We start from the raw sequence: 25,325 nt of genomic DNA, 5'->3' as shown, positions 1-25,325 counted from the left end.
ACTGAAAATGAGAAACACATTGCCATATGTGTGCAATAAACACATTTAGAGAGGCAGCACGAGGGAGCAGATAGAAAGAACCCTTATCATCAGGAAAACTTGATGTGTGAACACATCTTGTCTACTACAGATAAACACTGTGTCCCTTGGCAGACACTTAGCATTCAGGTTTCTCAAACTACCTCTGACAATAAAATCACTGATCTAAAAGAAACTGTGTGAGAGAAAGGAGAGAAAAAAGAAAATATGTGTGTGTGTATGTGTATGTGAGAGAGAGAGAGAAAGAGAGAGAGAGAGAGAAAGAGAGAGAGAGAGAGAGAGAGGAAGAGAGAGAAATTCAGTGAGAAAGAAAAGGGGAAGAGAGATTCAGAAAGAAAGAAAATAGGGAGAGAGGAAGGCAGAAAGAGAGAAGGGGGAAAGAGAGGAGGAAAGAGAGAAAAGGAGAAAAGAAAGAAAGGGAAAAAAGAAGAAGAGGGAGAGAAGAAGGTGGGGGAAATTATGTCTATTTTATGATTTAAAATCTTTATGTTTTACTAGAATGTTTAACTTTATGTTATTTACTAGAATTTTGGGAAAGGCAACCAAAAACTTTAGTAAAAAAAATAAAGGTGTTAGAGAAAATAGAATCTGTGCCCATTGTTTACTAATAGAGTACAAGAAATTCACTGGCATAATACTTATTGCTATTATCTATATTCTGTTTGGGCTCCACATTGGTTATTTTTCTTCCTTATAAGTTAAATTCTACTTTAGAAAAAAAGGATTTCAATAATTTCTTTTCACTGTATTTTGCAAATCGAGCCTTCATTAAAGCCCCACTTCAGTTACTCAAAATGCCATAAATGAATTTTTGAAGGCTGTGTCCAGTAAAATATAAATTGCAAAGGTTTTGAATGTGGGCTGAGAGATCAGCCCAGATGAGATCGAAAATGCATATCATTTAAAGGTTGGTTACCAGGTAAAACATTTTTGGCTATAGCAATTTATAAAGTTCATCTGAGCAATGGGATTGCTGTCTTCATCAATGAAGTGCTCCCCTTAATGAAATAATGATGAAATATATTGAAATATTGAAGCAAAAATAAAGTTTTTAGAAATATAATCAATCTTTTTTTTTTGTCTTTTTCAATTTAAGGTCTCAGGATAGAATTGACTTTATATGTTACATCAAGCCTCACCTGCTCATGAGATTTTAACTTCTCCTTCAGGATATCATTATTTTTCTTTAGCTGTTCATTTTCATCTGTATAAAAACATTAAAATACATATTTATACACTGAACTACTTCTCCAATTAAATGTTTTCTCATGGTGTCATTAGGAATTAAGTCACAATTATTTCATGATTTTCTACCTAATGTGAAAAAGAATCAAAATACTAAATTTTTTGACTCTGCTATTTTAATGACTAGGCATGACTCTGAGTTCCCCTTTTCTCCTCTGTCAAATTTGTGTGATAATAGTCATACTATCTACCTCTCAGAATTATATCAAATAAGTATATATGCCTAGTATATATATATATGTATATTCATGCATAGATATATTTACATATATGTAAATAAATATGTATACAGTGCTTTGTAAAATATCAAGTATAACAATTATTTATGGTACTTGTAAATCAAAGTTTACAATTGTAAAATAATATTTACACATGTAAACTATCATCACTAAAATATTTATATTTATATATGACTAATGAGGCCTTTCTATAAAAGAAAATAATTTCAAAGATGTGAAGATTGTAATGGGGTGGATAGTGCTTAATTTTTGCTGAATAAATCTTCTCAAATTGCTATTTATTTGACCTCCCTATTTTTAGGCTTGGGCACATGTACTAGGGCAGAAAAGAAACATGTTTAGGTATAGAAAATGAATCTAGGACCAAGATTGAAACCAAGTTAAGAATTGAGCCAGAGTAGGTATCTGGGTTTTAGACTGTCTGAGAGTAGGTATGGAGGCAGGTATGAGGTACAGAGTCTAGTCAAGAAAGGCATCAGGGCTAGAGCTCAAAAAAAAAAAAAAAAAAAAAAGATGGGGATCAGGATAGTAGAAAACTAGAGATGAGTCACCTGATTTTTTTTCCTGTTCTTTTTATGTGTGTTTCACTTTTTAACAGTGCTAGAAAATATGTTCACCTGACCATATGTCAAATTGCACAAGAATTCAATAAAAAAATTTCTTTACTCTTTAAGTTTGAGGTAGATTAAAAAAACAGTAACAACTTTCTTCCAAAATCCAACTTAAGGAAAGTTTAATTCTGATTTTCTTGTTTGTGAGACAAAAAAACAATATTTAATGCATTTCTAATATCTTTCATAATATATGGTAAGAGAATATTAAATAGATGAATATTGAAAAACGAATAAAAATTGTATCATACACAAGGCCAAGTAGAGATGAATACTTCTTTATACTAACCATTCACCCATCTGTCAGACAACTAAATAAGCATTCTAGTACCAACATTCATTATTCTTATCTTTTGTCATCTTTGCCTATTAGTTGGGTGGAAATAAAACCCATGAGAATTTTAAGAGGACAAAACAGACTCAGAGAGAATAAGTGGCTTGTTCAACTTGACCTAACTATTAAGTGTCAGAGCTGGAATTCTAAACCAGGTGTCTCCTGACTCCAGTGCTCTTTCTACAGCACCATGCTCCCTCTCAATATGGAAAACACAATGTTTTGAGTGCACATTATTAATTCACAAAAGAATATAAAGAAAACAGAATTAGATTAATCAATATGTCATCATGCTTAATTTCTCAAAAAGGTAGGAGTAAATATACTGCTAAGAAACAGCAAAGCAGTATGATATAGGTCATTAGCACATTTAAAAAGGCAGGGAAATACATCTATGGGGGGCTGATTTCACAAAATAAAATATTAGTAAATAGATTGTTAGGGGATTAAATCAAGCTTTATTTGGCCAAATAAAAATTAATATTTTGTTTTGGAAAGCATTCTACTTGCTGCCAATAATTTTGATGAGGGCAAAAATTTCTTCTTTTCTCTGAGGCTGCCTGTTGTTCATTCGTTTTAGTTGAGTCCAATTCTTTGTGACCTCATTTGTAGTTTTCTTGGCAGAGATACTGGACTGGTTTGTCTTTTCATTCTCCAGCTCATTTTACAGTTGAGGAAACTGAGGCCAACAGTGTTAAGTGACTTGCCCATAGCTAATAAATGTCTGAGGTCACATATGAAATCAGGACAGCTCTCTATCCACTGTGTCATTTTACAAAAGCAAAACTGGCTAAGGCCAGGACTGCTTAGTTGGCCCTTTACAGAATTGACAGCATTGACAGGAGGGAGAATGAGAGTCAGATGAACCCTCATATGACAGAACAGAAAAGCTCATAGTTGTCTTTCATCATTCCCTGTTTATGTTTGATTAAATTTAATAAGGATAAATATAGAATCCTTAACATTTTAGAAAGACCTCTGATAAACTAGAGTGAATCTAGAAAAGGGTAACCAGAATAGTGAGACAACGAAAGATTATATCAACAAAATATGGATAGAGAGAATTAGGGGTGTTTAGTTTGGGGAAGAAAGACTTGTGAACATAGAATAGCTGTCTCTGAATACTTACAAAAGGCAAACTTTGAAACAAACTCTCTTCTGCTACTTCAGTTACTGGAGAGCATAGGTTCAAACTAAATTTTGTTACAATATGTTCCCCTTACCAAATTCATTTCTTTTTTTTTAATAGCTTTTTATTTTTCTAAAAACATGCAAAGATAGTTTTCAACATTCACTTTTGCAAAACCTTGTGTTCCAATTTTTTTTTCCTTTCTTCCCTCTCTCCTCCTTTAGACAGCAAACCACTCAATATAGGTTAAACATATTTCTGTATTCATCATGCTGTGCAAGAAAAATCAGATCAAAAGAGGAAAAAAATGAGAAAGAAAAAAACCCTAAGCAAACAAACAACAATAACAAAGATAAATACTATGCTTTGATCCACATTCAGTCTCATAGTTCTCTCGCTGGATGCAAATAGTTCTTTCTATAACAAGTCTATTGGAATTGCCTTGAATCACCTCATTGTTGAAAAGAGCCAAGTTCATCACAACTGATCCTCATATAATCTTGTTGCCATGTACAATGTTCTTTTGGTTCTACTGACTTCACTTAGCATCAGTTCATATAAGTCTTTCCAGGCCTCTCTGAAATAAGCTTGCTTGTCATTCCTTATAGAATAATAATATTCCATTACATTCATATACCATAACTTATTCAGCCATTCCCTAACTGATGGACATCCAGTCAGTTTCCAGTTCCTTGCCACCACAAAAAGGGCTCCTTTGCTTCCAATTCATTCATTGGCTTGATCATCCTCAGAAGTGAACTTGGGGACATACCCTTTGATCCAGCAGTGTCTCTACTGGGTCTGTATCTCAAAGAGATTATAAAAAGGGAAAAGGACCTGCAAAAATGCAAAATGTGCAAAAATGTTTGTAGCAGCCCATTTTATAGTGGCAAAGAACTGGAAACTGAGTGGATGCACCTGGATTGATTCACTGCTGGGCTGGATCAAACAGGTTGCTCTTCAGGGCTGGATCCTCACTTGGCCAGCTATTGAAACTATAGCAAACTGCTATGGACTCTGTTTGTCAGGCTCTGGAGACTCTTCCTACTTTCTGAAGTTCACAAGTTTCTAATCTGTTTTGTCCTCAATACTCATCCAATACAGATCAGGAGAGAATGGACATAGCAGGGACAGAAGAAACAGTAGTGGGCATGCATTCATGGTCACACAGTGATCCAAGTAAGAAGGGAGGGTAGTCACAGCAATTGCTATTCTTCCTACCTGGAGGTTTTACAGCACTTCTCCATCCCCATTCAAAAGCTCCTGGGCACAAAGGGCTTTTGTTGGTTCAGGCCTTTTGTGTGCCTTTCACTTTTGACATAGAAGCCAATTTACAAGACTTTTGGTCACCATGCAAATAAGCCAATAGGAAATAGAGAATGCCTACAAGTACTCTAAATTGAGGAAAGGGCCTTTTATGCCAAAGCTTGAAAGCAGGCTCACTAAACAAACCTCCACATGAGTTGACTGCAGACAGAGCACATCATACATACTCTCAGGACTGTGCAGTCATTGGCCAATCTCCCATATGTCTACCCTGCCTCCTGGGTTTGAAATTGCCTCTCTATGCAATCTATAGGGGATGACAGAAGAAACATGAGATCTAAAAAACCAAAAATGAAACAAACTGATGAACCCCAACTTCAAAGCAGTTTGGTAGTTATTACTCAAATAAATGGATAATGGTTGAGAGCCTAGCTTTCACAGATTGAAAGTTGGGAAGTATGTTAAATAATGACCAAATCTAGTGTGAGGTTTTTGAGGAACTCAAGTCCTTAGATGAGTACAAATGGTCCAAAAAAAAGATTAAGCTGAAAGAATTTAGCTAGCTGGGAACATGTTGCTTTTTGTTGTAAAGAACTTAAAAATTATATTTAAAAAAATGCCAAAAGATAATCAAAACAGATACCTTCCACAATTATAGCTATCATGTGATTTCTTAATCAAATAAGGCATACTTGTGATTGTAAAAGATAAAATGATATGGAAAATGACTGTATCAAGAGGCCTGATGAATACAAACAATATAGGAAGGAATGGGAAGATCGCAAATGAATTGATACAAAGTGAAGTAAGCAAGAGTAGCAAAACAATATACACAATGACTACAAAAATGTAAATGGAAAGAACCACAATGTCAAAATAGAATGAATACTGCAATGACATTACCAAAGGTTATCAGTAGCCCTGCAACATCTGATACGTGAACTGATACTCCACACATGTGCAATAGTGACATGTATTAACTATCTATGTGTCCCTTAATGTGAGCTGACCACATTTCACATGCTGATACATGGTTGATATAGATGATCAATGTTTTCTACATGAATGTCTCACCATGTATATTCCCTCTATATATCTATTCATCTTAATGACGCTGTATGGGAATATCTCAAGTCCATAGGCAAGTTTTTTGACTATTTTATGTCATTTTATTAAATGTTTGCCTCAAATTAATGGCTTCAAAGATGAATTATCAATGGAGCTCTGATTTATAGTTTTAGAGGCACAGATTTGAAATTAGGAAAACCATTCCATAGCAAACTTTTCTTGCCAGTTGGAGTGAGCCTCCAAGAATAAAAACTATCCAGAAATGGAATGATTGATCCCCAAGCATTAAAAACTACCCAGAAAATGGGTAACTTTCATCACTAGAGGTTCTCAACTGGAGGCAGAAGTTTCCGAGATTTGCAGAAGAGATTCCTGCTTAGTTGGGATTAGATCTCTAAGAGCATGTGATTCTGTTCCTCTGGAAAAATAAGGTCCTTCCTCCTTTTTGGCAGACCAAGCTGAGGTAGCAAGGAGTCTAGGATCATTAAGAAAGCTGAGGACAGTCAGAAAACAGAAAAGGCTAGTGGATGAAAACATGGAAAAAAGAGAAAGTGTTGAAATGGTGAAAGAAAAGAGCCACATATTGTTTAATATTTTGTACATTTGAATATTGTGTTGGTATTAGTAAAAGGCAAGTAATAAGCAATACTTTAATATGACAATGTATTTATGGTAGAAATTATTTTGAAAAATTTTGTTTCTGAGTTATACTACAATTTTCAAGTGCAATTCTAAAAATAAAAAATATTGCATAAAAGCATCTGCTGGCATAAGGACCCATCTGTACATATACATATTTGTATATGTGTGTTTGTGTTTGTGTGTGTGTGTGTATTAGAGGCCTTTCACTTAGAGGTAAATTTTAACCAGTAAAGAAGTCTCCTTTTGCAATTTTATCATTGTGGTGTAAATGGTGTAATGAATATAGATATACTATACTATAGATATAGATAATGAATATAGATATATTAAATGAAACAATTCTAGTAGCTGTACTGTCTATATAATTTTTGCTTCCTTCATTTCATGCCCATGATTCTCAAGAATTTTAGCCCAAAAGTCAAGGCCATTTGATTTGAGGAGGATTCTGATGATTCTGATATCCAGCCATTTTTTGGAATTCTGCTTTTGCAATTCATAAAAAAAAATGCATAAACCCCATGCACTCAGAACCTTATCAGTCTTTTGATCAAATATGAACCAAATACTACTTTGGTTCATTTCCATATGATTAAAGTTGGTGTGACCAGAGTAGCCGCTAGGATATATTCTTATTTGGTTTGTGAGTCTTCCAGTAAGTCTGGATGGAGAAAACCAAGTCAATGCTTGTGTGCCAATATCTTCCAAGAATTTACTTCATGGAATTCTTAGTAATGTGTTCTATCCTTTCAGTCTGGATATTTGAGAGTAAAAAAGTGATAATTGCAGTTTCTATAAATTCCTAAACTCAAATGAAGTAAGTGAAAACTCAGTGTTATAAATTATGGCATCAAGCCATGAAGTACAAGTAAGCACATTGAGTTCTTAATCTATGACTTAATCTGTTAATTTTGCTGAGAAAAAAATTATATCTTTATTTCCATTAGCCTTTGATTTCCTTTTACAATTCTATGTATCTTATTTTAAACATTTAAAAACATTATTTGGTCCATAGGCTTCACCAAAGTGTTAGAGTACATTATACACAAAAAAATCCCTGAACTAGGGAAAAAGCTGATTGTTGCAAGGACTGATATGGAATAATGAGCCAGCACTTTGAGCCTTTTTAAAGAGTTTACAAAAAGCAAAAAATTTGGGGTTAAAATCTTGGTTGTGCTTAGTTATTACACACATAACCTTTGTCACCTAATATTTATGGGCTTTACTTTTTTCTTCTGCAAAATTAAGGGACTGAATTAAATCAAATATATAATCCCTTCCAACTCTAAATTGTTATTTTCCTGAAATTATCCCACAAAATCAGCTTGGAGTTTTGATGGGTGAAGATTTCTCCTAATGAAAAGTACTTTTGGTTTGTTATGCTAAGTAGCTTGGTTTTCTTGTCTCTTCAAATGTCTGATTTTAACCATTGTTCAAAATGGGAACTGGTACCAGAAATATTTTGATAGATCTGTGGTTTCATCTATATGTTTATTTGCTACAAAAATATAGATAGAATCCTCTCCATGATTTCTTATTCTGTATCCAACTTTCCCCGTAATAATTTCAGAGGTCCTCAAACTACGGCCCCCAGGCCAGATGTGGCAGCTGAGGACGATTATCCCCCTTACCCAGGGCTATGAAGTTTCTTTATTTAAAGGCCCACAAAACAAAGTTTTTGTTTTTACTATAGTCCAGCCCTCCAACAGTCTGAGGGACAATGAACTGGCCCCCTATTTAAAAAGTTTGAGGACCCCTCTCTTAACTAAAATATTAATTCAAAACACATGAGCCTTTGATCTTATTCTTTTAGTATATTGGGGATAAGAATGAATTACACAGAATGTTTTTCTTTTTTGCCATATGATTATTTCATATTTTCTGATCATTCATGTCCTCAATCATGTCTTTATATAGCTTATTATATGCAAACTCTTATTGGTAACTTATGGGACAGGTCAATTCTCTGAGAGCCTTCACAGCTGTGGATCATAACATCTAAGAGTTGCAAGGCAGACTTTGCTGACCCAGGTGTTGTAGACTGGGAATGAGATAAATTGGAGGCAGAGGGAAGAGGAGAGAGGTCAGACAACGCAATGGCCTCTCAGTCTCCTTGTATTATTCTCTCACATGAGGAGATTCATTCTGCAGATCTGGGTTGGATCTCCAGCAGCCACTGTCAGGTGGCTCCCGTGTATTCCAACAGATAACATTCTGTGGCAAATTACATATATATATAGCTAATCTGTGATGCTATTTTATGATTCAGAATCACATAGCATCATTTGGAGAATATTGGTATAGTTATTAACAACAAAATGACTATGGTTAAGAGAACACAACTATGAAAATATGAACTTATTATTTAATATATTGTGTTGAGAAAGGGCTACCACAGCTAAAGGCCTTTCTAGAAAGGCTGTTAGAAAACTTCATAAAACAAACTTCCTATGAAGATGAATGAATGAAAAAGCATTTATTAAACTCTTTTTATGTGCAAAGTACTCTGCTCAGTACTGGGATTACAAATAAAAAATCAAGACATTCTGGTCTTTTAAGAAGTTCATATTCTACAAGACACTTCTAAGAAGTTTCTGCTTTTTATATGATACTGTAATCAATCATGTATTCAGTATGCTGGAATGAACAAGCAATTCATTCTGAGAACTACAAATGTTTATGTTTAGCTTTATGAGTTACAGTTACTGCAACTTTGGCCTTGAATCCAAGTTTTGGTGAATCAAGATGGCTTCCTTTTGAAGCACTCGATTAATTCATGTTGTCTGGTAAATGCTGGTAGTGTGGCTGCTGATAATAAAACATGTAAAAATGTGTGTTTGTGAAATTGCAAGGTTATGAAAAATTAAAACCAAATGGATTAAATTCAAAACATGAATATCTGTCTATTCGTTTGTACATACACATATATCCTCTGCATCTTAAACCATTTAAAATTTTAAAGTGCTAAATTATATATTTTATTTTAAAATTATCTGCCAAATTTTATCATTACAAGAATTTTCTTGAACATTCCATAAACCTGGAAAAATATTATTTTGGTCAGTTTTACAAAAAAATAGACTTCAAAAATTATGTGTTCAACAGTTTGAAATATTCTGATGTTAGTTCTGCATGTAAAATGATTTTTTTTTTTCTGACCAAAATAAATACCTACTATGTTAGGTAATAAAATTATAGACAACATATAGAATCTGTTGACTGCTATAATGTCCCTTCTAAAAGTAAGCTTATATCTACCTAGTAAAATGCTAAAGCATTTTAGTGTCACATTTTAGGACAGGCTTAGTTTTTATGGTGCTTTTCATCACGGATTCACTTTAAAAAATAAATCTCAGGGGAGAAGGTTTATTTATGTAAGGTTAATTTCTTCTTTCAAGAATGACAATGTTGTTACCAAGAGCAATGGATGTAAGCAACAGTATGGTGGAGATCATGTGCTAGTTTTCATCAGAAAGACTTGGGTTCATATCAACCTCCAACATGGATAATCTGGAATAATGAATACAAGTAGGCATTTGATTTCTTTAGACCTCAATTTCTTCTCCTGAAAAATGGGAATACTAATTCCCACAGTACCCACTTTACAAAGCCATTCTGAGGATCAAATGAGATAATAGATGCAAAGTACTGTACTTGTATAAGTACAAAGTACTTATATAAACCACATATATTCAAAACAACTATTCCATTTGAAAAAGAGGGGCTTTGAATGGGACATCTGCTTTTCTTTTTTCCCTTATAGCATTGGTCAGAATGATTTGGGGATGAAGTGGGAGCAATGAATATGTGACCTAAAGGTGTTATGTTTATCATTATTAAAAATTAAGATAACAAGCCATTAGCTAAAATGCATCTTATTGGTAATTATTTATCTTTATGTATTTATATATATATATAAATTTATATATTTATAAATTTATATATATATATAGAAATTCTGAAAACAAGAACTTACTATTAAATTATTTAAATAAAAATTATTAATTATTAAAATTATTAAATTATTGATAACAAATGACTCTGCCTTTCTTTTGTTTTTCAGATTTGCATTATCATCAAGGCCAACCTTGTCATATCACAAATGTATGGGGCTTCCACAAAATGATATCTATTCAATGGATCCAATTTTGATAAAACAAGCATTTATTTTAAGTACCTACTATGTGCAAAGCACGGTGCTAGGTGCTGGTTGCAATACTATGATTTCTATTTCTGTGAAACATACTGGACAAACTTTTGGAATGATAGGGAACTATCAGTAGGAAAATTCTTCCAGAAAATTGAATAACCTAATAAAATGCTGTACTGCTTACACATTATCTGGTTCAATATTCCCCTCCACAGTTGATCTGAATTGAGGATCACAATCTTATCTGGGAACAAAAGCCTAATCCTGGAAGGAAATCCAAAATAGTTAAATTTAAGAATGTTCTCTCCCCTGCAGGGCAATCAATTTATGACCATGGTTGGCATTGGCTTCTTTCATCATTCAGCCAGAGTTCTTTACTGGAATATTAAACACATTTACTTTCACTCTGCTGAGTCTTTCAATAACTCAGGCTCTTGCTGTTCTGAATGGTGAGAAGACTTAAAATTCAAATGGCATTTCTGAGTCATTGATTCTTTCTGACTCAGTTCTTAAACTAGACAAGTAACCTCTTTCTCTGTTCATCTTGCCAAAAGCCATATTAAGAAACACAGGCTTCAAGAACTTGGGGGTGTGTGTGTGTATGTGTGTGTGATGATTATAGGGCTTTTTTTTTTTTTTCCCCATTATTCCCCTTGAGAGTCTTCTGCTGTAAAACGTTGCTAAATAATTGTGGTTTCTATTTTCCCTCTCAGACCTTCTATCTTTTTTTAAAAATGGCTTTTTGGGACAGCTAGGTAGTGCAGTGGATAGAGCACCATCCCTGAAGTCAGGAGGACCTGAGTTCAAATCTGATCTCAGACACTTAACACTTCCTAGCTGTGTGACCCTGGGCAAGTCACTTAGCCTCAATTGCCTCAGCAAAAACAAAACAAAATGGCTTTTCAAATTTATTATTTATCTATTTTTACCATTTTTTTCTTTTGAAATTTTAAGTTCCAAAAATTTTCCCCTTCTTTCTACATCCTCACCCAGCCACTGAGAAGACAAACAATATGTGTATATATATATATATGGATATAGATACACATGTTAAAATGTGAATTCATGTAAAACATATTTTCACATTAGTCACATTGTCAAAAAAGAAAAAAAAGTAAAAAAAGTGAGTAAATTATACTTCATTTGCACTTATCAGTTCTCTCTCTAAAGGTGAATAGCATTTTTTCATGATGAGCCTTTTGGAATTTTCTTGGATCACTGTATTGATCAATGTAGCCAAATCTTTCACAGTTGATCATCTTTACAATATTGTTGTTACCTAATGTACAGTGATCTCCCAGTTCTTCTTGCTTTACTTCTCATCAGTTAATACAGATACTGCCATGTTTTTCTGAAACCACCCACCTCTTCATTTCCCATGGCACAATAGTACTCCATAATAATCATTTCACAACTTGTTCAGCCATTTCCCAATTGACAAGCATCCCCTCAACTTCCAATTCTTTGTCACCACAAAAAAATTGCTATACACATTTATGTAGAAACAGGTTCTTTTTCTTTTACTTTAATCTCTTTGGGATATAGATATAGTAGTAGCATTGCTGAACCAAAATATATGCAGTTTTTAGCCCTTTGGACCTAGTTCCAAATTATTCTTCAGAATGAAGAATTCACTATGCCACCAACAGTTCACTAGTGTACCTATTTTTCCCTCATCCTCTCCAGCATTTGTCATTTCTAACAAACATGTGACATTTCTGATAAAGATGAGGTGATAGCTCAGAGATGTTTAAATTTTCCTTTAATCAAATTTTTTTCAAATAATTATAGCTTTGATTTTTTTCTGAGAATTGACTATTTATATATTTATCTATTTGTTGATTGGGGAATGGCTCTTATTTTTTATAAATCTGACTCAGTTCTAAATTCAGTATATATTTGAAAAATGAGGCCTTTATCAGAGAAACTTCCTGTCAATATTTTGATATTATTTTTTTCCTATGGTATCTTTTAGTAAAATATCTATTTTCACATTTTCATTGTCTGAGATCATAGTTGCTACCTCCTTTTTTTTTCAGTTCAGCTAAAGCAGATCAGTTTTTGACCTTTATTTTAACTCTGCGTGTGTCTTTCAGTTTCAAGTGTGTGTCTCTCAATCTTGTCTCTTCTTAAAAGACTATTTTGCTTTAAATTACTGCCTCTAAGGGAACCTGTCCCCCTTTTTTAATCAACCCACCCACCTACCACCCCCATTTTGTCTTCCTTTCCCTTCCTATTTTCCCAATGGATAAGTTACATCTTTATACAAATTGTGTGTATGTATATACACACACACACACACACACACACACAGAACCAATTCTAATGAGAGAGGGGTTCAAGCACTGTCCATCTATTTCCCATCCATTGAAAAAGTTCTTCCCTGAATGCCTTTTTTTTATGGGAGAAAACTTCTATTCTATCTCTCCCTTCCTCCTCCTAATGCATTCTTCACCCTTAATTTTTCTGAAGATCATTCCAACATAATAGTCTCACATCCATGTACTCTATGTAAATTCCTTTTAATTGCTTTAATAATGATAAAGATTTTAGGAGTCACATGTATCATCTCATTTAGAAATGTATATTTAAGTTTAATTAAGTAATATAAAATAAAGTTTAACTTTATTGAGACTAATGATTATTTTTTCAAGTTTGCCTTTTTATATTTCTTTTAAGTCTTATATTTGAATGTCAAATTTTCTATTCAGCTCTGGTCTTTTCATCAGGAATGCCTGAAAGTTTTCTTTTTCATTAAATATTCATTTTTCCCACTGAAGGATTATACTCAGTTTTGCTGTATAAGTAATTCTTAGATGTAATTCTAGCTCCTTAGCCTTCCGAATACCACATTCCAAGTACTCTGCTCCTTTAACATAGAAGCTGCTAAATCTCTATTTATAGAGATTTATGGCTATAATTCCACAATATGTGAATTGTTCTTTCTGGCTGCTTAAAGTATTTTCTCTGACTTGGGAGCTCTGGAATTTGGCTGTAATGTTCCTGGGAGTTTTCATTTTGGGAGGTGATTGATGTCTTCTTTCAATTTATATTTTGCTTTCTGGATCTAAAATATCAGAGAAGTTTTCCTTAGAAATTTCTTGAAATATGATACTTAAATTCTTTTTTTGATCATAAGCTTTCAGATAGTCCAAAAAATTTTAAAATATCTCTCCTTGATCTATTTTCCAGGTCAGTTGTTTTTCTGATGTGGAAGTCTACATTTTCTTCAATTTTTCATTCTATTGATTTAAAAAAAAATATTTCTTGATATCCTATGGAGTTATTAGCTTCCATTTGCCTAATTCTAATTTTTAAAGAATTATTTTCTACAGTGAGTTTTTGTACATCTTTTCCCCTTTGGCCAATTCTGTTTTTTAAATAGTTCTTTTCTTCAAAAAATTTTTGTACGTCCTTTTTCATTTGGTCTATTCTGCTTCTAAAAAGTTCTTTCTTCAGTGAATTTTTGTGTCTCTTTTACCGTTAGAGCAACTTTGTTAAGTATTATTTTCTATTTTTTGTGTGCATGTGCTTCTTTTACCAAGCTGTTAGTTTTCTTTTCATAATTTTCTTCTATCACTCTCATTTATTTTCTTCTACCACTCTTAGATTCTTCTTTGACTTTTCTATGAATTTTTATTGAACTTGTGTCCAATTTTCATTTTTCTTTAAGGCTTTGCTTGTGGCTGTTTTCATGACATTTCCCTCCCCACTTCCCGGTCCCAGTGTTCCTCTATCTCCTGAAAATGTGACCCAGAACTGTGAATGGGCAATAGTGTTGCCAATCAGTGCCAGCTCTATCCCATGCTAGGGAAGCTTCCCCTATAATCTCCTTCTGACTAGTTGTCTAACCCCCTTACATACTGAGAATTCCTGAAGCTGCTGTTGCTGCAGTCATTGTTGTTGCCATCATGTATGTGGGTTCCAGTCAGGCTTCTACTGCAGTGTCACAAATTTCTCCCAAATATCTAAGGTTTTTAGGCTGGAAGAATGTCTCACCCTTTGTTGACTCTGATGCTCCAAAATTTGATTTAAGGTATTATTTTAAAGTTGTTTGGAGGGTCAAATTGAAATAGTCCAGCTGTCATCTTGGCTTCACTCCCCATATTTGGTCTTTTTCTAAGTTGTTTATAGTTCTCTGACTTATAGCTGCTGAAAAAGAAAACATTTAGGTTTTTTTCTGCTGACTTTAGGATCAAAGCTATCTTGTGACTTTCTTGGTTACTTTCTTAACTAGCAATGACTTAGTTGCCTGATTTTGTTATGTTTATACTCTCCCTAAAATGGCTTGGATTTTCTTTGCTCTGAAGAGTGCTATGATTACTTGGGATGGTGCTATGTTGATTTAATCTGATCATATCTCTAAGTAGTATTCACCAATGTTACTTGGTAAATTCCCAGAATTGTTCATTTCCCCCATATGTAAGAATAGCATTTCTCAAATGATGTTCTGGAGAAACCTGGAATTTCAAGGAGTAGTCTAAGAGTTCTGCAGGGGAAATAATTACAATGGTAGTCAAGCATATACATCAAACCCATCCTTTTTTTTTTTTTAATGTGTCAGTTACATATTAAGTGCAAACTCAGTTTATGTAGATAACTCTTGGAAATACCTTGAATTCAATCATGGGCCTAAAAAAAGTCTCACTGATCTAGAACCAATCATTAAATGCAAACGGTGATGCATAATACACAATCAATTGATGGTGTTAGTAATGTATTTAATTTATAACTGGATATATTTGCTTAGAATTAATTTATTTACCTTTTTTTTTTTTAACAATGCTTGTAATGGATATTTGAGTAAAACTGGGAAGTTTAAAGAGATGATCGAGGGAAAATATTAATAATCAGAAAATAGCAAAAAGGCAAACAGATTCCTAAATCAAGAATGAATCCCATATAGAGAAGAATGTGATCATACTTTTCTCTAAATTAAACTTATTTCTATTGATCTTAAAGGATGTTCTATTGTTATTACCAAAATTTGGGAAAAAATAGTTCCATAGTTAAAATAAATCACAGAGGTGTTCACAAATACAATCCAATGAATTTAGAATTAAAATCTTTGATTTTCTTAAAACAAATGTAACAAATTGAAACAAGTCCCCAAATAAATATTGGCTTATAAATAAGGGAGAAAAATAAAAGTTTTTGTAAAAGTATATTACAAGAGTATCTGTTACATCTCATATAGTTCCTAATCAGGCAGTGATTAAATAGGATAAATTACAATATATTGATGCTGCATGTCACAGTAACTGCCTTTTTATTTTCAGTTGAATTTAAGTTCCTTAAACAAAAGGCCCAAATAATTTTCATCCACAAGGGTCTTTTTTTGATGAACATTTCTTTATTGGAAAAGATTTGGACTCCAAGGATCCAGGTTTAAATCCTGGCTTTATCATTTTATCATTTATGTGAACCTTGACAATTCACTTATGACCTTCTGTGTCTCAGCTTTCTTCTTTGGAAAACGAGGGAGTTAGAGGAGATGACCTTCTAAGGCCAAAGATTACAGAATCAAGAAGAGATCTTAGAAGTCAGTTAATCCAACTACAGATGAGAGATTTTAGGTAAAGAAAGGTTAAATAGCTTATCAAATATCACATTAATAGCAAGTGGTAAGACTGGTTTTTGGAGTTTTGGGACATAACTTTTGATCCTATAGAAATGCCTACAGGTTACCTGGAAGAGAATGGGGGAGGATTAATGCAATGGCAGCTGCCAAAGAAACAGGTAATTTTCAATTAACAAACAAAAACAAGAAAAATTATTTAGATTTAAATTGAGGTTAGAATGGTATTAATTAAATTTGGAAATCCCTGAACAAGAAGGCAACTAAATGCAGTGTGAAAAATGCTTTCCTGGTTTGTCATTGGTGAATACTACTTGAATAATTGGATCAACTCTTTCAGACACATGGAAAATCTGAGTCTGTACTAGTGTAGCCCTAATACTCTTTTCTATGTTATTTCCACTTCTGACAAGTGAACTTTTTGCCTTAATTTACCTGGAATTAGACTTCTGTGTCATTTCCCAGATAACATTTCCAAATGTACTGCCACATGCATATCCTACTCCCCTTTTTTTTTTTTTGGCTCCCCATTATGTTTCATCTTCTCTCAATAGAATGTAAATTCCTTGAGGGAAGGGACGATCTTGTTTGTTTGTATTTGTTTATTCAACATTTAGCATAGTGCACATAACAATCACTCAAATGTTCCATCTATCTCTGTCAGTCTGTCTGTCTACTTATCTATCTATCCATCTGCCTATAAATCTTGCCTACCCACATATCTCTAAATGCATATTTAGAGTGAGGAGATGAGAAAAGGTGAAGAGATGAGAGCAGTATATATGTAAGATCCTTCACAGAAGCATTTGTAAATTTGAATGTTTTGTAGAAAACATATGACCTCAGGCTACAGGACCTTTACTAACTGGGAGTCTTTAATATTGAAGATACAATGATGCCCAAAGAAGGAAGGACGATTGGGAACCAGATAAGTGACTATTACTAAATTAGAAAAGCTTCTCAATTTTTTGATCAACTTTTTTGCAGTTCTTTTGCTCCAGTAATATTACAGGATATTATATTATTATTATATTAGACACAGCTCATGTATACTGTTCCACATAATCTTAGAATTAGGCAAATAGTAAGAAAAGCATGACTTTTCATAGTTCCTAGAAGTGATACTTCTTTTTACAATCTGATTAATTCCATCATGAAACCATTCAGAAGGTCATGAATAACAATTTTTCATTCATACTGTGAAATTGTAGAGCCATTGCCAAAATATAGTTCTGTACCTTGGCAAAGGCCCTCAACCACCTTTCCATTTGTTGCTGCCAGAATATAGGGGAGGAAGAGGATGACCAGTATAAATAAAGAAGTCCCCAAAGCTTCTGAAGCAGTCACAGATGTGGTCCTCTAGGGAATCTGCTCTAGAACTCTGCTGAGTGAAGATGGGAAATTAAGATCATAAGAGTAGGGTTACTTTATGAAGAAAATTCAAAGTCCAGCCTGGGCTTTTTTCTGGATCTAGAAAAAGGTACCCCTCTACTGGGAATAACTACTTACTGATAAAGTATACATACAACAGTTAGCATGGAAAGGCATATTTAAAAGTTAGTTGAATACATTATTAAGATCACATGTTAAAGGTTATAAGTGTTTTACATACATAACTTCATTTGATCCTTACAATAAATTTATGAGGATGGCTTGAATTATTACTATCCCTATTTTACAGATGAAAAAACTAAAGCTCAGAAAAGTAAGTGATTTACTTATCCAACAACTTATTGTTGTGCAACTGAGGTAAACCTTTATCTAATCAAACTTTAAGAGGGAGAGGTTATAACCTGAGGTAGAGTAACTAAATAGGGCAATGGGGAAACTAGGTCAGGACATCAAAAGGGAACTGTGGCACAACATTTATAAGTAGTGGAAGTGGGATTTGAAACCAACTCTCTTGACTCAACTGAAGAGATTTTTTATTATAGTATGTGGCCAGATCACTGACCCAATCATTGCTTAGTACATTGGAAAAGTGTAGTAAAAATTATAATACCAATTAAAATATTTTATTGACAGGTGCAATTACACATTTTGAGTTAATGGTAATACATGAAATTATTTACAGATCTGAGAACTATTTCAGATTCTCTATTTTTCTTCTTGAAAACAACATTTTATTTTTCCCCAAATACATGATCTCACATCCTTTTAAGTAAAGGTAATAATCCTTTTGAATATTCCTTTAAACGAAAATGGTATTTATCATAAATTCAGAACTTTACTTTTATAAGGCATTAAAGGGTTTTACTTTGAATCTTTACCAAGCTGTTGCTTTTTTAAAGAAACTCTGAGATAGCTCTAATATTTAGATTCACTCAACCTCTAAAATTATTGGCCATAAAAATCAATCAATCTAATCATGGAATTTGGCATTCAAAATTCCATTAATTAATCCCCATGGGAAAATATATTTTACTTCAAATTGAATTATTTGGATTCTGAATAAGGAAATTTCAAATTGTTATGCATGTTTTGGGGTTCCATCCATGTTTCAGAAAAGAATTTTAGGGAAAAGGAAAGAATAAGAGAAGATAATTAGAAATATTTCAAATTAAAGAGGATAAATCCTATAATTATATAAATTTCTCGTTCAACACTTTCCTTAAGAAAGTTACAATGACACAAGTATATGAGATTCTTATAAGAACAATAGCCTGTGAGGGCAGTTAGGTGGTACAGTGGATATAGCACCAGTCCTCAAATCAGGAGATCCTGAATTCAAATCTGACCTCAGACACTTAACACTTTCTAGCTGTGTAACCCTGGACAAGTCACTTAACCCAATTGCCTTAGCAAAAAAAATAAAAAATTAAAAAAAAACCAACAGTGGCCTATGTATGAAAAATTGTTTGATTTAAACTGAAATGGACAAGTGACATAGTGACAGACATATTTTCAGCAAAGGGCAAGAGTAACTGGTCTGTTCATTTGATTGGAACCATCACAAAAATATGACATGAGCAGGGTCTATTTTGGATTTATAGAATAAGGTACATGCAATTATGCCACAGACAGTTAAATGATCCAAATGTTTTTTAAAGTTGCATTTATAAGAGATGATCTCAGTCCATAAACAAAACAATCCAATCCAAAGGGAAAATATCAATCATTATGATTACATAATTTCTAAGCACTAGTATTTTATTTTAAGAATACAAACTTATTAAAGGAAGCTAAGAATATTTAGATGTACCTTTAATTTTTTGAAGTTGATTTAAATACTTACTAAGATTAACCTGATGCCACTTTCAAAAGAGAGAATTTTAGAAAGGATGGATCATTGCTCTGACCCAACATGGAAGTTCTTAAAATATTTTATTGATAATTTAAGAAAGTCTTATAAATATCAAATATTTGTGACTTAGAAGAGTAGAGATAAATTAAGTAAAATTAAAGGGCCCTTACTGTTAATGAGATTAAGCTTTTATTTTAAAGAGGTTAAAGTAAATCAGATCTATGATTTTATAAAATGACCTAAAGCCCAACTTTTAAAAATTTACCTTTTAAATCATATTGATTTTCAATAGTTTCCTGGAGTCCATTTATCACATTCTGCAAAGCAGTACATTCTAAAAAAATAAAAGTGAAAAAAATCACTTGTAAGCTTTTAAACTTACTTTTTGCAACTATTTTGTTCCAATGCTTAAGAAAGATTATCTTAAATATTAACTATTATTACCACTTACCTAATTTAACAAAAAATATTAACTACTTAATAAAAAAGCTAACTATCTCAAAGAAAAACACATATAAGGGAATAAAAGACATGTTTTTTAGTCATGTATAGTACTAAATCATAGGCTTCCTTTTTCAAAAAATTCAATTCATCTTATTTTCAGCTCTAAGTTCACTTTTTTTCCCCATTCCCCACTGTCCTAACCACTGAGAAGACAAGAAAAATAAAAACCGTTACAAATATGTATAGACATGCAAAAAATTTTCCATATTAGCCATATTCACACATACACATACACACATAACCAAGAAAAAGAAATAGAAGACAATTTGCTTTAATCTATACTCTGAATTCATCAATTCTCTTTCTGGATTGAGGTAGATAGCATATTTCATCATGAGTTCTTTGGAACTGTGGCTGGTTGTATATTGATATGTTCCTAAGCATTTTAAAGTGTATTATCTTTTAAAAAATTTATTATTATAGCTTTTTATTTACAAAACATATGGATAATTTTTCATCCTTGACCCTTGCGAAACCTTCTGTTCCAACTTTTCCCCTCTTTCCTTCTACCCCCTCCCCTAGATGGCAGGTAGTTCAATACATGTTAAGTATGTTAAAGTATATGTTGAAAACAATATATGTATATATATTTATACAGTTATCTTGCTGCACAGGAAAAATTGGATTTAGAAAGAATGTAAAAATATGCTGAGAAAGAAAATAAAAATGCAAGCAAACAATAACAGAAAAAGTAGAAATGCTATGTTGTGGTCCACACTCATTTCCCATAATTCTTTCACTGGATATAGCTGGTTCTCTTCATTACTTAATAATTGGAACTGATTTGGATCATCTCATTGTTGAAGAGAGCCATAAAGTGTATTATCTTTACAATATTGCTGTTACTGTAGAAATTGTTCTGGTTCTTAGTTCATCTAAGTCTTTATAAGTACTTCTGAAATCACTCTCTTCTTCATTTCTTACAGTACAATATCATATAACTTGCTCAACCATTCTCTGATGACAATCTCCTCAGTTAAAATTTTTTTTTTTTTACCACAAAAAGAACTGCTGTAAATATTTTTATACATAAAATAATAAGATTTCTGAGGCATAAACTAACACAAACACCATCTCTATGTACTAAAAACTTCAAAATAGAAAATAATTTTTAGTATTTTTAAAAGACTTTACCATAAAAATAATTTTACCTTTAAGTTTCTGGCTTAATAGTTAATATACATAAAACTCTGGCTTGTGTAAATCCATAACAATAAAACTGATTGTGAATATTCCCAGTATAGCATTTTTCCCAGTTTGGGGAAAAAAAATCATACTTCCCACATTAAAAGAGGAGGGGCCCTACATATAATTACTATATACTATCTTAAAGTAAGTCTATAGATATGAATATTTTGCAACAACAACAACAAAAGAACCTACACACATGCAAGATATTGCTATTATTGATCTTTTCCCATAGAAATAGGGGTTGTTCTCATCTTCCTGATGTTCTCAGCAACCAAAGAGTTAGTTGTCAGCTATACATCTAAGCAGCCAGGGCTTCAGTAGATAGAGTGCTAGGCAGAGTTAGGAAGACTTTAAATTTGGCCTCAGATATTTACTAGCAGCGAAATCTTGAGAAAGTCACTTATCTCCTGTTGTCTGCTTTAGGTTCCTCAACTGTTAAAGGTAAAATAATAAACCTACCTCCTAAGGTTGTTGTAAAGATTAAATGATAGAATATTTTATAAAGCACTTAGCATAGTACACAAGAGATACAGTTGAATAAATATTGATTACATTTTTTTCCTGCCTCGCTTCCTCCCTTCTTCTTCTCCCTTCTCTCTCTGCCTCCTTCCCTTCATATCCCTCCCTCCCTCCCTCCTTTCCTTCCTTCCCTTTCTTCTCTCTCTCATTTCTTTACCTTTTTGTCAATTTATTTCTCTAATTCAATGGCTTATATATCTTTTCAAAATGAGGTTCCAACAATTCATATGAAAACTACTGATTATAGGGAGAATTATTCAGTTCTGAACTCAAAAATAATCAAATTTATAGGCAGAATATTGGAAAAATATAGTATTTTAATTTTTCAAAATGTGTAATTATAATATATGAACACAAGATGGACCTCCTCTAATATGCTATACCATAAAGTGAACTCATATTCTACATCCTTCTTTAAAAATATACTATATAACTACTGATAACATAAAATATTTAGGAATCTATCTGCCAAGGGAAAATCAGAAACTTTATGAGCAAAATTACAGACCACTTTTCACACAAATTAAGTGTGATCTAACCAATTGGAAAAATATTAAATGCTCTTGGATAGGGCGAGCAAATATAATAAAGATGACAATATTACCTAAACTAATCTATTTATTTAGCGCTATACCAATCAGAGTCCCAAAAAACTATTTTAATGACCTAGAAAAAATAACAACAAAGTTCATATGGAAAAACAAAAGGTCAAGAATTGCAAGGGAATTAATGAAAAAAAAAATCAAATGAAGGTGGCTTAGCTGTACCAGATCTAAAATTATATTATAGAGCAGCAGTTACCAAAACTATTTGGTATTGGCTAAGGAATAGATTAGTTGATCAGTGGAATAGATTAGGTTCAAGGGATAAAACAGTCAACAAATATAGCAACCTAGTCTTTGACAAACCCAAAGATCCCAGCTTTTGGGATAAGAACTTACTGTTTGATAAAAATTGCTGGGAAAATTGGAAACTAATATGGCAGAAACTAGGCATTGATCCATACTTAACGCCGTACACCAAGATAAGGTCAAAATGGGTTCATGACCTAGGCATAAAGAATGAAATTATTAATAAATTAGAGGAACATAGGATAGTTTACCTCTCAGACCTGTGGAAGGGGAAGGTCTTTATGACCAAAGCAGAACTAGAGATCATTACTGATCACAAAATAGAAAATTTCGATTATACCAAACTGAAAAGTTTTTGTACAAACAAAACTAATGCAGACAAGATTAGAAGGGAAGCAATAAACTGGGAAAATATTTTTACAGTCAAAGGTTCTGATAAAGGCCTCATTTCCAAAATATATAGAGAATTAACTCTAATTTATAAAAAATCAAGCCATTCTCCAATTGAAAAATGGTCAAAGGATATGAACAGACAATTCTCAGATGAAGAAATTGAAACTATTTCTAGTCATATGAAAAGATGCTCCAAGTCATTATTAATCAGAGAAATGCAAATTAAGACAACTCTAAGATACCACTACACACCTGTCAGATTGGCTAAGATGACAGGAAAAAATAATGATGATTGTTGGAGGGGATGTGGGAAAACTGGGACATTGATTCATTGTTGGTGGAGTTGTGAACGAATCCAACCATTTTGGAGAGTAGTTTGGAACTATGCTCAAAAAGTTATCAAACTGTGCATACCCTTTGATCCAGCAGTGTTACTACTGGGATTATATCCCAAAGAGATTATAAAGAAGGGAAAGGGACCTGTATGTGCACGAATGTTTGTGGCAGCCCTTTTTGTAGTGGCTAGAAACTGGAAACTGAATGGATGTCCATCAGTTGGAGAATGGCTGAATAAATTGTGGTATATGAATATTATGGAATATTACTGTTCTGTAAGAAATGACCAACAGGATAATTTCAGAAAGGCCTGAGAGACTTACATTAACTGATGCTGAGTGAAATGAGCAGGACTAGGAGATCATTATATACTTCAACAATAATACTAGATGATGACCAGTTCTGATGGATCAGGCCATCCTCAGCAATGAGATCAACCAAATCATTTCTAATGGAGCAGTAATGAACTGAACTAGCTATACCAGAAAAAGAACTCTGGGAGATGACTAAAACCTATTACATTGAATTCCCAATCCTATATTTATGCACACCTGTATTTTTTGATTTCCTTCACGTTAATTGTACAATAATTCGAGACTGATTCTTTTCGACAGCAAAATAATGTTTTGGTCATGTATACTTATTGTGTATCTAAGTTATATTTTAATATATTTAACATCTACTGGTCATCCTGCCATTTGAGGGGGTGGGGGTAAGAGGTGAAAAATTGGAACAAGAGGTTTGGCAATTGTTAATGCTGTAAAGTTACCCATTTATATATCCTGTAAATAAAAGGCTATTAAAAAAAAAGAATGAAATTATTAATAAATTAGAGGAACATAGGATAGTTTACCTCTCAGACCTGTGGAAGGGGAAGGTCTTTATGACCAAAGAAGAACTAGAGATCATTACTGATCACAAAATAGAAAATTTCGATTATACCAAACTGAAAAGTTTTTGTACAAACAAAACTAATGCAGACAAGCAATAAACTGGGAAAATATTTTTACAGTCAAAGGTTCTGATAAAGGCCTCATTTCCAAAATATATAGAGAATTAACTCTAATTTATAAAAAATCAAGCCATTCTCCAATTGAAAAATGGTCAAAGGATATGAACAGACAATTCTCAGATGAAGAAATTGAAACTATTTCTAGTCATATGAAAAGATGCTCCAAGTCATTATTAATCAGAGAAATGCAAATTAAGACAACTCTAAGATACCACTACACACCTGTCAGATTGGCTAAGATGACAGGAAAAAATAATGATGATTGTTGGAGGGGATGTGGGAAAACTGGGACATTGATTCATTGTTGGTGGAGTTGTGAACGAATCCAACCATTTTGGAGAGTAGTTTGGAACTATGCTCAAAAAGTTATCAAACTGTGCATACCCTTTGATCCAGCAGTGTTACTACTGGGATTATATCCCAAAGAGATTATAAAGAAGGGAAAGGGACCTGTATGTGCACGAATGTTTGTGGCAGCCCTTTCTGTAGTGGCTAAAAACTGGAAACTGAATGGATGTCCATCAGTTGGAGAATGGCTGAATAAATTGTGGTATATGAATATTATGGAATATTACTGTTCTGTAAGAAATGACCAACAGGATAATTTCCCCAAGCAAAATTCAAATTAGTGAGATAGGATACATGTAGCTGGAAAGCAGCAGAAGGAAAAGGGCTCTCCTGAAAAATGCCTAGGGTGATCTGAACACTTCAGATTGGGGACCTTGAAATTCCCTTTTCTGTGTTGTCCTCAGTACTGGGCAGGGACCAGCATGGTGCCTAACAGGCAATACTGAAGAATACAGACCAATGCAGCCCTCCCTTCCAGGGAGTATGAGATACCTGATTGTCTGTCCTGAGATGCTGGAGAGTCTTGAAGCTATAATGGTTCCCTACACTTTGAAAGTCCAGGATGCCTAACCCTCAAAGGTGGTAGAGGTCAGTGTAGGGAGCGAGGTTCTATCCTGAGGGTTTGAACA

At 33.2% G+C, this 25,325-nt stretch overlaps 1 protein-coding gene across 1 annotated transcript in view; it reads right to left on the bottom strand.

Annotated features, from left to right (window-relative positions):
- Positions 1-25,325, bottom strand: part of CCDC152 (coiled-coil domain containing 152) — a 52,685-nt gene that overhangs the window by 15,243 nt on the left and 12,117 nt on the right. Inside the window, exons 4-5 of the mRNA XM_003759907.3 lie at positions 19,808-19,876; positions 1,179-1,243 (exon numbers count right to left, since the gene is read on the bottom strand). Coding sequence (XP_003759955.1) covers positions 1,179-1,243; positions 19,808-19,876 — 134 coding nt within the window. The remainder of the gene's footprint in view (positions 1-1,178; positions 1,244-19,807; positions 19,877-25,325) is intronic.

Source organism: Sarcophilus harrisii, chromosome 1, assembly GCF_902635505.1.
Source record: "Sarcophilus harrisii chromosome 1, mSarHar1.11, whole genome shotgun sequence".
Classification (NCBI taxonomy): Eukaryota; Metazoa; Chordata; class Mammalia; order Dasyuromorphia; family Dasyuridae; genus Sarcophilus; species Sarcophilus harrisii.
This window is presented reverse-complemented; position numbering and strand designations above follow the sequence as displayed.